This window comes from Bufo gargarizans, chromosome 4 (genome assembly GCF_014858855.1).
Source record: "Bufo gargarizans isolate SCDJY-AF-19 chromosome 4, ASM1485885v1, whole genome shotgun sequence".
Classification (NCBI taxonomy): domain Eukaryota; kingdom Metazoa; phylum Chordata; class Amphibia; order Anura; family Bufonidae; genus Bufo; species Bufo gargarizans.
In genome coordinates, this window is record NC_058083.1 from 513,272,605 (window position 1) to 513,287,666 (window position 15,062).

The 15,062-nt window shown below is 45.4% G+C and overlaps 1 protein-coding gene across 2 annotated transcripts in view; it reads left to right on the top strand.

Annotated features, from left to right (window-relative positions):
* LOC122934329 (gastrula zinc finger protein XlCGF57.1-like) overlaps window positions 1-15,062 on the top strand; it is a 114,259-nt gene that overhangs the window by 61,708 nt on the left and 37,489 nt on the right. For both annotated transcript variants that reach the window (XM_044289717.1, XM_044289719.1), the window contains exon 6: window positions 14,207-14,309. In XM_044289717.1, the coding sequence (XP_044145652.1) occupies window positions 14,207-14,309 (103 nt within the window). The remainder of the gene's footprint in view (window positions 1-14,206; window positions 14,310-15,062) is intronic.

The following is a 15,062-nucleotide window of genomic DNA, read 5'->3' on the forward strand; positions in this document are numbered from 1 at the left end:
TGCCCATTTCCCCTGAAGAAGCCAGTTATCTGGCGAAACATGTCGGGGGGCAGTTTGTTGTTTTATTGCGCAGTCTCCTCCTTCAAAGTGAATAAACTGTGGTTGTCCGCTTGGACTAGCATACAGCACCGTGTCTGCCTAAGTTGTGGTGCTCCTAGCTTTTCAGCATCAAGTTGACCTGCTGTGTGTGTGTGGGAGCTAATTGTCTCCCCTGTCAGAGGGTTGACGTTGTATAGGCCCCCATGCTTTACACTGCCAAACGGCCAGCAGTATAGAGCTAGTAATAGCCCCGCAAACGGCGACACTGAGGCACCTCAGTGAGAAGGTGGCAGTTAGTGCCCCCTCCCGTGTCCTTTTCATTGTTGTTTATCAATTTATATTCCAGGTGAAGTGGGGACTGTAATTTTAACTCTTAGTTTTTGGTCTGTAGGAAAATTAATAAAGATAAGCAAATAATTCACCCACCTATTAATATTTAGGTTTTAGTCTATTCAGAATGATATGTTTCTAGTACTATCAACGGAGCGCTACAACTTAGGGATCACTGGGGCAATTAAGGATCCATTTTTCAATCTTTATCATATTTTTATCATGTATCCATTTACCTGAGTGAATTACATGGTGTTAATTAAATGGCTGTTAAGCTTTTCCTCCCCCATTCATCACATGGCTGGTGTATAGGCCATATGCATAAGGGGGTCAGCCCCCGGTCCACATGGTCATCCAGTCCTATATTAACATTCATTCTTGGGGATTAGGGGAATGGGAGGCGACACTCCAATGACTGGATGAGCCTTCTCCCTTACCCCTTTCTTTTAAGTTATTTATGGATGGATCTGCCTTTTCATTATTCAGCGCAATCACCATATCACAAGAGGGGAAATAAAGGAATTGAGATTGATCCATTGGGGCGCCGTGGCTTCCTTATCTGTTGCTGAAAATTACGGGAACCCCTGGACCGGGATCCACCGCTGCAGGCACCACCACAAACTGGAATACGGATACAACAGTGAGTAGTGCCGGCCTATTACTATATTGTGCTGATGGAGGGCGGAGGACAGGCACACTCATACAGCACATTCTTTGTAATTTATGCTGGAAATTGTGGGCGGATTATAATGGATTCACCTAAAAACCTTCTTTATACAAGTGAACAAATTTCGCACATCCTGCGGGGTAATGAAGATGAGGGAGCATTCCTGAATAAACCCACAGTGGTCATGTGATCGGGAATACCGGCGCATGACAACAGGATTAGGCCTGGCGGAAGTAGAATCAGAAGGGCGGAAGTGACGACACTGGCGCAAGCGCAGTCTGAATTGAGGGACGCCGATAATGAAGTATACAGCGTGCAGGTACACTAGAGAGATGCAGGTCCGATGGAGGCTCCTACAGCATGGAGGCTCCTACAGCATGGAGGCATGGTAGGCAATGATCTAAGTATGAAAGTTAATGAGGATATATGCTTTGAGAATTGTAGCTTGTAGGATGTACACAGGGGGTTAATGGGTAGGGCCGAGCAGTAACTAATGCGAGGCCAAGGGGAGGTATTTAAATGTTCACTGTGCTATTGTTGTATTGTGCGCGATAAAGACCGTTTGGTCGAAACGTCGCTACAAGAGGTGAAATAAAGGAATGGAAATTGATCCATTGGAGCGCCGTGGCTGTTACTAACAGCAGGACAAGTATACCCACCCCCATCCCATATACCCACACATTGCCAGGGCCACTCATGCCCCCCCTTTCCCACAGACAGCAGCTGGACTCCCCTACATGCCACCTCACTCTTGCACCTCTGATCTTAATGGCTCCCACACAATACTCCCTGCTGACCCCATAGGCCCCAAGACCATGGTACTGCACCCCGGACACCCCCTCTGGCTAGACTGCTCCCCCAGTACTACTGTCTGACCAGGTGTCCTACAGACACACAATTCTCACCATGTGCCCCTTCTCTCACACAGAGCGGACATCAGATCTACAGACCATTGTCTGCACCCTGCACCCACCGACTGCTGCTCGAGCCCCTCCAGCGAACTGGTCCCAAGGTACAAACTGTACTAACCACACAACAGGTCGCCATCTGTGCCCGCTACCCATAGCTCTCCCCAACGCCTGGCCAGAATACACCACATGCCCCCCTCACAGATTTACACCCCATAAATATCCCCCCATCCTGCACCCTCACATCCCACAGAATACACCCCCCCCCACACACACACAGATTTACACCCCATAAATCCCCGCCCCCCAATCCTGCACCCTCACGGCCCCCAGATTACAGCCGACTCTGTACTGTAACCCCTGTAATTGCACCAGATTCCACTCCATGACCCCCACTGCCCCTGAGTGCTCCCCCTGCCCCTCATATATGAGCTCCATATGCCGCCCCTCCCCCGCTCCCCCGCTCCCCCGCTCCCCATGAAGCTCTGTGTACTCCAGGACTGCACCACATCCTGGCACACACAGCCCCTCCCCCTGGCACACTCAGCCCCTCCCCCTGGCACACACAGCCCCTCCCCCTTCCACAAGCTCCTGCAGACCGGGTTTGTCAGCACTTCCCACAAACCACGAAGGAGCACGTGACCAGTGGACGTCACTGACCTTCTAGCAACTCCGTTCTAGTCACTACCTGGAAGGTAACTAGTAAGTGTCCTGTGTGCTGGGCTGCGGGGCGTCCTCTCCGTGTTCTGTGCGGTCTCCTGTGGGGGTCAGGATTAGGGACAGGTTTACAGTCAGGGAGGTTTTGTGGAGAACATTAGTTTCTAGAACAACTTGGGGGCGGGGCTACATCCTCTCAGAAGCCCATACATTCTAGGTGGGTAGATGTTGTGTCCAGCAGGGCAGGTAGGTGTGTAGTCACCGCCATTGTCTGCCAGGATTACTGGGGCAGAGGGGGCATTAACCCCTTCACCGCCAGCTCTCTCGGCCAGGCACAGTCAGCCTCCGCCAGCACTCAGCCCACTAGGCACTAGGCTGCCCAGGGACTGACTGAGCTACAGGAGCAGCACCTGGGTCTATCTGAGTGTAATCTATATGTACAGCGCAGGTATATACATAGTCATCCTCCTGTGTATTATAGTATATACTGTGCTGGTATAACCGGGGTCTATCTGAGTGTAATCTATATGTACAGCGCAGGTATATACATAGTCATCTCCTGTGTATTATAGTATATACTGTGCTGGTATAACCTGGGTCTATCTGAGTGTAATCTATATGTACAGCGCAGGTATATACATAGTCATCTCCTGTGTATTATAGTATATACTGTGCTGGTATAACCTGGGTCTATCTGAGTGTAATCTATATGTACAGTGCAGGTATATACATAGTCATCCTCCTGTGTATTATAGTATATACTATGCTGGTATAACCTGGGTCTATCTGAGTGTAATCTATATGTACAGCGCAGGTATATACATAGTCATCCTCCTGTGTATTATAGTATATACTATGCTGGTATAACCTGGGTATATCTGAGTGTAATCTATATGTACAGCGCAGGTATATACATAGTCATCCTCCTGTGTATTATAGTATATACTAGGGATCGACCGATATAGATTTTTTTTAGGGCTGATAACGATACCGATATTCTGTGAATTTTCATTTTTGAAAAAAATAAATAAAAATTCCTACACAAATCTGCTGAAAATGAACGTGTAGTTTTTGTAAATCTTTCTTTTTCATTTATAATGAATATTTTGGTGTTTTTTTTTATTTATTTTATTTTCTTTTTTCTTTTTTTTTTCTTTTTACTATTAGCCCCCTTAGGGACTAGAACCCTTGTCCTATTTACCCTGATAGATCTTTATCAGGGTGAATAAGACCTCACACTGTCCCTGTTGCCCTGTGCTTTGTGCACAGAGCAGCAAGGGAGCTAACTATGGCAGTCAGGGCTTCAGTAGCGTCCTGGCTGCCGTGGTAACTGATCGGAGCCCCAGGCTTACACTGCTGGGGCTCCGATCGGAACTGCCACTGAGGAGGAGGGGAGAGAGGACCCTGTGGCCACTGCCACCAATGATTAATACTGGGGGGCTTGGGTGGGGGGCGCACTGCGCCACCAATGAAGATAACTCTCTCATTAATTCATATGCAGGAGGCGGGAGCTGGCTGCAGAATCACATAGCCGGCTCCCAACCTCTATGAGCGTTAGCTGCGATCCACGGCAGTTAACCCCTCTACCGCAGATTGCAGCTGCTTGTCATAGAGGTCGGGAGCCGGCTATGTGATTCTGCAGCTAGCTCCCGCCCCTCCCCTCCTCTTGTCCTCCCTCCTCTCATTGGTGGCAGCGGCACAGGGGGGAGGGAGACACAGGGAATATCCACAAAATAGATGCTGATACCGATTAAAATCCTGAATGTCGGCCGATAATATCAGTAAAACTGATAATCGGTCGATCCCTAGTATATACTATGCTGGTAAAACCTGGGTATCATCTATATGTACAGCGCAGGTTTATACATAGTCATCTTCCTGTGTATAGACTATGCTGGTATAACCTGGGTACATGTAACGGGGCGCCGAAGGCGCACTCTGTCTCCCATCAGCCGCAGACCTGCTGCTTAGCTTCGGGAGCGAGGATCTGTGTTTGGCCTCGTTCCCAGGGCAGCTTTGCTAGCTGGGAGGCTCCCTGCTCTTCGGTCTACCTTAAGCGCTGAGCTGATCACTCGGTGCTCGACTTGACTGTCTGTCGGTCATGTGACGCTGGCCACGTCACATGACCCTCACTCCCCACTATAAATACAGACGGCCTGCCGGCTACAGGTTGCCTGTGATTTTCGTCCTATAGGCTGTGTACTTTGTTGTTTTTAAGCTACCTCTGGAATTGAACCTCGATCCGCCTCTTGACACCTCTTCTGCCTGCTCCCTGTACCTTGGCGCTACCTGTCGCATTTTTTACCTTGGCTTGTTTACGGATTTGCCTCTTCCCTTGTTCTGACGTGACCTCCTGGCTGACCTCGGCTAGTTGTCCGCTTTTTGTAACTTCGCAGTGGCTGTCCTCTTCCCCGCTGTCTCTTTCTCTCTGCTTGCACTTAGTAGGTTTGGGACTGTCACCCAGTTGTGCTTCATCACCTAGGGCGGGTGGTGCAAGTGGTGCAGCTTAGGGGGTGCACCTCCGCTCTATCTTGATTCCCGTGACTCTACCCGTGACAGAATCACAGGCCCAAATTCAGCATGGACCCTATACAGAGCCTCACTGAACATGTGCAGGGTCTTGCTTAAATAGTATAGGAACTTGGGGAGAGACTACAAGTTCAGGAGACCGTCCGAACTCCCCCTATTCTTGCTCCCGCCACCGTTCAGGGGGAACCGTACATTAAATTGCCCAATTGGTTTTCGGGTGACCGCCGAAGTTTTTTAGCTTTCAAGGAAAGCTGTAAACGTTATTTTCGACTACGACCCCACTCCTCCGGCCCTGACCCACAGAGGGTTGGTATTATCATTTCCTTGCTTCAAGGGGACCCTCAGCTTCCACAACAGACTTTAGGGGGCCTGTTTCCCCACATGCGGCTCTCAGCCCAAGACAGAGACCTTGATTCTGATCTGAGCTGCCTATTTAAAGGACAGCCAGGTGCTGCCAAAACCCGGACCGGCACTCTGGTATTTGACCTCACCTGGCTGAAAATCAGCCCAGCCGCCCATGTTGGGAGGAAAATACCTGCCTTCCCAAACGAATCCCCTTGCTATGTCACAGTGCGTTCAGCAAAACTCGCACTATTTTGCAAGCAAGTTCATTCCGTTTTGTCTGTGATTGCATTCAGTTTTTTCCGCGCGAGTGCAATGTGTTTTGATGCGTTTTTCATGCGCGGCGTGATAAAAAACGGAAGGTTTACAAACAACATCTCTTAGCAACCATCAGTGAAAAACGCAATGCATCCGCACCTGCTTGCGGATGCAATGCGTTTTTCACTGAAGCCCCATTCACTTCTATGGGGTCAGGGCTACGTGAAAAACTCAGAATATAGAACATGCTGTGTTTTTCACGCAACGCAGAACTTATGCGTGAAAAAAACGCTCATGTACACAGACCCATTGAAATTAATGGGTCAGGATTCAGTGTGGGTGCTATGCTTTCACGTCACGCATTGCACCCGCATGGAAAACTCTCTTCTGTGAAAGGGGCCTTAAAGTACAAGTCTCGGCCTTAGCAGCTTTCCTAGACACAAGCTTGTTAGACCATCCTCTGAGCAGACGATTTATTAAAGGGGCAATCAGAGACTCCCCCAGATTACCCTCTACCATCCCACCTTGGGACTTGAACAAAGTCCTTATGGTACTGATGGACATTCCGTTTGGGCCTATTGAAGACATTTCTCTCAGGCTCCTGACCTTAAAGACCACCTTCCTTCTGGCCATAACAACAAGAAGCATGGGGGCAAATACAGGCCTTCTTTTGCCGTCCTCCTTATCTCAGGATCCTGGATGACAGAATAATCTTAAAGCATTGTCCATCCTTACTCCCGAAGGTTGTATCCAGATTTCATAAATCACAGCAAAAGGTGCACCACAATGATATGCAACTGACAATACTGGCTAATCCCTCAAGATGATGTTAAAAACTTAGAATTTAGCCACTGTATTCCAGTCAGGAACACATTGGAGCCCTTTGCACCACCGTCAAGGTATCTCAGTGTGGCATGGGTCCTACCACTAAACTACCTATGGTGTGTGAACACGGTCTGAAAGGTGCCAAGATCCAACTCACAGCCAAGCTCCCACATACCTCCATAGTGAGATCACTCATACAATGGAAGAAAGGATAAGGCTGAAGCCCCATCTATAACAGGCCATGTGACACAGGCTACCAGGTGCACCAGAATGTTACCAACAATGTTACCGGTTTTTAACATCCGCTTGAGGGATTAGCCAGTATTGTCATTGTGGTGCACCTTTTGCAGTGATTTATGTATTTTTATATTTTCATCCACACATTATTCCATCTTGTGTAGGATGCTCTTGTGGTGCATGTGGTCCGCTGCCGTTAGCAACACATCACATGCGGAGGAATTGCTCCCCCGGTTATAAACACGCCACAGTGTTTGGGGGTTTTGAGCATTTCCTCCCATTTAGGCCACTTTATTTTAGTGATTTTTCTGGATCCAGATTTCACTGTAATCAGGAGATAGTTTTACCATCCTTCTGCCTATCACCTTCGACAGATTTAGAAAGACGTTTTCAAAGCCTGGATGTGAGATGTTGTTTGCTTACTTAAAAGTCTGGGAGAAGATTAGGAAGTCGGATCACCTCCTTCTTCAGTTTCAGGGGCCTAACAAGGGTCAAGCAGCCAGTAAGGCCACCATTGCAAGATGGATTAAACAGACGATTTCTCTTTGTCATGCTCAGAGGAAACTAGATCCTCCAGAGGGTCTCAAGGCCCATTTATTGTGGTTTGTGTCGCCCTCTTGGGCAGAAAATGCTGCCATCTCGATTGAACAAATCTGTAGAGCGGCTGTGTGGGCAAACCCAATGACTTATTTTCAACCATTATAAATTAAATGTCATTCATACCCAGGATTTATCATTTGGGTGCAGAATTCTTTATGCAATGATTCCAACCTAATTAAACTCCTCTGTTATTCCTCCTGTCAGTGCCGTTGGGGGAGGTGGCCGGAAAAAGGGTAAATTGCTCTTATTGGTAATTGGATTTTCCAATAGCCTCCCCAACGGCACTGGGGGTATTCCCCACCCTTTATTTGTTTTATTTTCATTGGATTTATAATTGTATGTTTACTCTTGTATTCCAGTTGGATTAATATAATTTAGTTTTGCATCACTACTGTGTACTCTATTATTTCCTCATTTAGGTAAGGGGAGGAGGCCCTTCTGTTTTTTTTTTTTTTTTTTTTTTTACTGTAGGGGTGCATCAGGGGGACTTCAAATGTTACATGGCAACTTAAAATTGTCCCAGTGAAATCTGCCCTCTAAAATTCATATGTTGCTCCTTCCCTTTTGTGCCCTGCCATGTGCCCATACAGCAGTTTACGACCACATAAACTGAATAATCATATAATAAATATTGAAGTTTATTTTGCTGTTAAGCCTAGCTGTGTTGCAGGAAATAATAGATTAAAATAAAAAATCAGCAAAAAAAAAATAATAATTTGGAAATTACTTTCATTTTCTTTTAAGCTGTTGTGGAACACCTCAAGGGTTAGCAAAGTTTGTAACACCAGTTTTGAATAATGTGAGGGGTTTAGTTTCTAAAATGGGGAAAACTATGGGTGATTGTATAATATGTAAGCCCCTCAAAATCACTTTATTTAGGGATTAAAAAATTGTTTTTTGGAAATTTTCTTGAAAATTCTAAAAATTACTTCTAAAATTTGAAACTTTCTAATGTCTTAATTTATTTTTAATGACATTTACAAAATGATGCCAACATAAAGTAGACATATAGGGAATGTTGACTGATAACTATTTTACCTGTTTTGTTTTGTTTGTTTTTTTTTTTTTAAGTAGAGAAATTCAAATTCCTGACGAAGCCTACGTGGCAAAACACGTGTCGAGGTTGATGCGTTTGGGGATCTGTGTCACCAGTTTACTGCAGCAATATGGGTAGGTAACATGGTACCTTGTGTAGGGTTGGACGGGTGGCTATAGTTATTGTGTACATTGTCATCTTTATGCTAGCACTCCACCGTCCTCTGATTACCCTACAGTGTCCATACGTGAGATGCTTAGACTGATAGGATGTTAGTTGTTATGAATCAGGGAACAGCATTATGCACCCACAACCATTCCTGTGTCTCTAGCTCCTGCAATTTTGTTGTGGGATCTGCTGTTCATAGTTACGCTCACCCCCAAATGTGATTCTCCACATTGTAGAGCCCTATAGAGGCTCAGTCTTCATGTCCTGTCCCTTTTTGACTTTACCTGTACTGATTATGTCATTTGATTTGAATAAAATTAGATTTTTATCGCTATACAGTACAGACCAAAAGTTTGGACACACCTTCTCATTCAAAGAGTTTTCTTTATTTTCATGACTATGAAAATTGTAGATTCACACTGAAGGCATCAAAACTATGAATTAACACATGTGGAATTATATACATAACAAAAAAGTGTGAAACAACTGAAAATGTCATATTCTAGGTTCTTCAAAGTAGCCACCTTTTGCTTTGATTACTGCTTTGCACACTCTTGGCATTCTCTTGATGAGCTAAAAGAGGTTGTCATCTGAAATGGTCTTCCAACAGTCTTGAAGGAGTTCCCAGAGATGCTTAGCACTTGTTGTCCCTTTTGCCTTCACTCTGCGGTCCAGCTCACCCCAACCATCTCGATTGGGTTCAGGTCCGGTGACTGTGGAGGCCAGGTCATCTGGCGCAGCACCCCATCACTCTCCTTCATGGTCAAATAGCCCTTACACAGCCTAGAGGTGTGTTTGGGGTTTTTGTCCTGTTGCAAAATAAATGATGGTCCAACTAAACGCAATCCGGATGGAATAGCATGCCGCTGCAAGATGCTGTGGTAGCCATGCTGGTTCAGTATGCCTTCAATTTTGAATAAATCTCCAACAGTGTCACCAGCAAAGCACCAGCACACCTCCTCCTCCATGCTTCACGGTGGGAACCAGGCATGTAGAGTCCATCCGTTCACCTTTTCTGCGTCGCACAAAGACACGGTGGATGGAACCAAAGATCTCAAATTTGGACTCATCAGACCAAAGCACAGATTTCCACTGGTCTAATGTCCATTCCTTGTGTTCTTTAGCCCAAACAAGTCTCTTCTGCTCTTTGCCTGTCCTTAGCAGTGGTTTCCTAGCAGATATTCTACCATGAAGGCCTGATTCACACAGTCTCCTCTTAACAGTTGTTCTAGAGATGTGTCTGCTGCTAGAACTCTGTGTGGCATTGACCTGGTCTCTAATCTGAGCTGCTGTTACCCTGCGATTTCTGAGGCTGGTGACTCGGATGAACTTATCCTCCGCAGCAGAGGTGACTCCTGGTCTTCCTTTTCTGGGGCGGTCCGCATGTGAGCCAGTTTCTTTGTAGTGCTTGATGGTTTTTGTGACTGCACTTGGGGACACTTTCAAAGTTTTCCCAATTTTTCGGACTGTCTGACCCTCATTTCTTAAAGTAATGATGGCCGCTCGTTGTTCTTTACTTGGCTGCTTTTTTCTTGCCATAATACACATTCTAACAGTCTATTCAGTAGGACTATCAGCTGTGTATCCACCTGACTTCTCCACAACGCCACTGATGGTCCCAACCCCATTTATAAGGCAAGAATTCCCACTTATTAAACCTTATTACATATTCTCATCTTAAACTGTGTCCCCCCCAATAGGTCTCTCTGCATGAACTGATATCGCTAGGTCCCACTGTATTTAGCCGGTGCAGCACGGACACACTGATCTGTAAACCAGTCCGGCCTGACACTCTCCCCCCCCCCCCCCCCTCCGTCTTATAACGCAGCCGAAGCGTCCAGTTACCTAGAGACGGAGCGTGACGTCACTTTACACGTGACCGGCGGCTCCCCCAGGTGACCGCCCCTTGTATCCAGCGGCCGTTCTTCTCCCCACAGACGTCCACAGTCTTCTATTGACGGCGATCACATGGCACAGTCATGTGACCGCCTCACATGACTTCTCAAGGTCCTAGATCGTCCGGCACTCTGTAATTAAATATGCATGTACTTTAACAATTAATAAAAATCGCAGCATTGTGAGATATCTCCCTTTGGGTAGGGATACTGTAGACACATATTGAAAATATGTTTAACAAGCAGCTGAGTTTTTTAACCCCTTTGTTCACCTAGCCTCAATAGCTTATTCAGTACCACCCACTGACCCGCCCCTACCCCGCCCCTTGTGTGTTTTTGGCGTTTTTTTTAACTATATTTAAATGTTTGCATGTTTATCTGTATATATGCAAGACAATTGTACCTGAAGAAGGGGTTAAACCCCGAAACGCGTTGTACCACTTGCCTCAATTAAAGAAGAATCATTATTACTCCGACTGTTGGGTGATTTTGCGCCGTGGGATACCTTTTTCCTTTATTTGATTCACTTATTAAACTTGACAGGGCACACCTGTGAAGTGAAAACCATTTCAGGTGACTACCACTTGAAGCTCATCAAGAGAATGCCAAGAGTGTGCAAAGCAGTAATCAAAGCAAAAGGTGGCTACTTTGAAGAACCTAGAATATGACATATTTTCAGTTGTTTCACACTTTTTTGTTATGTATATAATCCCACATGTGTTAATTCATAGTTTTGATGCCTTCAGTGTGAATCTACAATTTTCATAGTCATGAAAATAAAGAAAACTCTTTGAATGAGAAGGTGTGTCCAAACTTTTGGTCTGAACTGTACATCCTCGCTCTTTTTTTGTATAGTTTGTAGTAGGTTGAAGAGTTAGGTATTGCAATTTGGGTTGTTGTAGGTTATAACCATATGTTTTTCCTGCAGTTAAAGAAGAGAAAAGTCCCAGTCCTCTTCCTCTACAGGATGAGAGATGTCCTAGTCCTCTTCTTCTACAGGATGGTTCAGAAGAACATCAAAGCATTCCATATGATGATCAGATAGATGGAAATAAGGTCTCAGGAAAAGTTCCCTATGATCTGTAGAAGTGCTGTGAAGATCTTGTGTTCAGTCTTGTTTTATAAACCAGTATTATATGTTATATCCTTGTATAATGAGAAAGGTAGAGATGTCAGGATTACAGCTAACTATAGACCTTATATGTCGTCTGGATCTTCTCACAGTTTTCTGGTCAGTGGAGACTGCTGGTTGGAATAAGGAACCAACTAGATGCATATATACAGGAGACTTGCAGATATTTTTGGGTCAGACAATGAAACTTGGCACATGTAGATCCACTGTGTCTCTTGAACACATTTGACATGGTTCTGCTCCAAAGTGTGTTATATACAGTTAGGTCCATAAATATTGGGACACCGACACAATTCTAACATTTCTGGCTCTATACACCACCACATTGGATTTGAAATGAAACTAACAAGATGTGCTCTAACTGCAGACTGTCAGCTTTAATTTGAGGGTATTTACATCCAAATCAGGTGTAGGAATTACAACAGTTTGCATATGTGCCTCCCACTTGTTAAGGGACCAAAAGTAATGGGACAATTGGTTTCTCATCTGTTCCATGGCCAGGTGTGTGTTATTCCCTCATTATCCCAATTACAGTGAGCAGATACAAGGTCCAGAGTTTATTTCAAGTGTGCTATTTGCATTTGGAATCTGTTGCTGTCAACTCTCAAGATGAGATCCAAAGAACTGTCACTATCAGTGAAGCAAGCCATCATTAGGCTGAAAAAACAAAACAAACCCATCAGAGAGATAGTAAAAACAACTGTTTGGAACAGTCTTAAAAAGAAGGAACGCATCGGTGAGCTCAGCAACACCAAAAGACCCAGAAGACCACGGAAAACAAATGTGGATGACCGAAGAATTCTTTCCCTGGTGAAAAAAACAACCTTCACAACAGTTGGCTAGATCAAGAACACTGTCCAGGAGGTAGGTGTATGTGTGGCAAAGACAACAATCAAGAGAAGACTTCACCAGAGTGAATGCAGAGGGTTCACCACAAGATGTAAACTATTGGTGAGCCTCAAAAACAGGAAGGCCAGATTAGAGTTTGCCAAACGACATCTAAAAAAGCCTTCACAGTTCTGGAACAACATCCTACGGACAGATGAGACCAAGATCAACTTGTATCAGAGTGATGGGAAGAAAAGAGTATGGAGAAGGAAAGGAACTGCTCATGATCCTAAGCATACCACCTCATCAGTGAAGCATGGTGGTGGTAGTGTCATGGCGTAGGCATGTATGGCTGAGAATAGATCTGGTTCTCTTGTATTTATTGATGATGCGACTGCTGACAAAAGCAGCAGGATGAATTCTGAAGTGTTTCGGGCAATATTATCTGCTCATATTCAGCCAAATACTTCAGAACTCATTGGACTGCGCTTCACAGTACAGATGGTCAATGACCCAAAGCATACTGCAAAAGCAACCAAAGAGTTTTTTTAAGGGAAAGAAGTGGAATGTTATGCAATGGCCAAGTCAATTACCTGACCTGAATCCGATTGAGCATGCATTTCACTTGCTGAAGACAAAACTGAAGGGAAAATGCCCCAAGAACAAGCAGGAACTGAAGACAGTTGCAGTAGAGGCCTGGCAGAGCATCACCAGGGATGAAACCCAGCGTCTGGTGATGTCTATGCGTTCCAGACTTCAGGCTGTAATTGACTGCAGAGGATTTGCAACCAAGTATTAAAAAGTGAAAGTTTGATTTATGATTATTATTCGGTCCCATTACTTTTGGTCCCTTAACAAGTGCGAGGCACATATGCAAACTGTTGCAATTCCTACACCGTTCACCTGATTCTGATGTAAATACCGTCAAATTAAAGCTGACAGTCTGCAGGTAAAGCGCATTTTGTTTGGTTTTCATTTCATTCCATTGTGGTGGTGTATAGAGCCAAACATGTTAGAATTGTGTCAGTGTCCCAATATTTATGGACCTGACTGTACGTGCCCACCTTCCCTCCACTTTATCCCCTGTAAAGGGATCTGGACTTTGTTGCAGGGGAACCACTAGGCTGCTTCACTTGAAATGACTGGTGACCCACGGGGTCAGGAAAGGCAGAATACATGCAGTCCGATAAATGGCCCATTGTCAGGGCAAGCAGCTCAGGAACAGAATAGAGATCAGGCAAGGGTCAGGTCAGGCAGCAAAGGGTCCAATCTAGAAGTCAGGCAGAAGTCTGTACACAGAACAAGCTTTGCATGAAACTAGCATACTAGAACCTACTGATCAGGCTCCTTTCCATGGCTTGTAGAGATCAGAGTGCGTGCATGCCGGCCCTATAAGAGCCAGAGATAGTGTGTGCACACATGACCTATGGGCAGAGAAGGTCATTATCGGCAGGAAGCAGGCCTCAGCTTGTGTGGGAGGACAGCGTTATTCCAGCAGCCGGGACCACTGGGAAGGGAGAGAGGGATGTCTGTGGGACTGGAGCCCTAAAGCTATGGAGCAGGTAAACCAGGCAGCAGGCGTGCCCACCAGCAGGAAGGAGAGGAGCTATAGGCATGGACCGCTGCCATAGCAGATAACTCTGCTGTCATTTCATCACTTATTGTCATTGTAATTAATGATCTTTTCTGGTCACATCAAACCTTCCACACGACTTCTCCATCAGTCTGCTGACTTTTACAATTTCTGTTTCGCAGCTTTTAAATCTGGGTAAAGATCTGACCAATATTAAGGCTGAAGATACATATGTGAGGAGTGATGAGCAGACCATAGAGGACATTCCCACAGATAACCACCCAGGTGAGTAGTAACCACTACATAAAGCAGAGAAGACTCACAGATTCTGCTCCTTCACTGGCTACTGATGACTCCTGTATAGTCAGGTAGTGGTGGCAGTTTGGGTCACATATTGTACTTTCTGACAGGTTTTCCTTTATTAGCACACAATTGTTACCGATACCAGGTGTCCCACAGTATTGATCAGAAGGTTGGGGTTATCACCCATTCTTATAACTTCTATGAACCCTCTTTCCGTAGTACTTAGAGGCTTTACTGACACTTCTGAATTTTTGGGAATAGGAAAAACCTTATGGTAGAGCTGAAATAAAAGAGCCACCAATGAACAGTAGCAGCTGCCTGTCTGACCATAAAGATCTCACAATGTTCTGCCCTAAAGAAGTAATCAAAGGAGGACAAATCCCCAGTGGTCAGTGACAGCTTGCCGGCCATTCTGCTCACCCATTCCTGCTAAAGACTTCAATGCTATACCCCACTCTCCCCAGGGGCTCTGACCAATCCCAGTATATGGGGCCCCAACATATCTCATGGCAGCTGTTAAATGGTCCCTTGTTGACACCTCAGAGAACAGTCACAGTCCCGGTCTGACAACATATAGGATTATTGTATGTGCAGAGAGGTTTTATAGGGGAGCAGTTCTCTATTTTCCTTACACCGTGTATTATCGGGTTCTAGACATAAATTGTAAACCCAGTGGTGTCCTAGTTTCACACCCAAACAGGGGGCGGGGGGGGGGTTGTGTAACCAATATTGGAG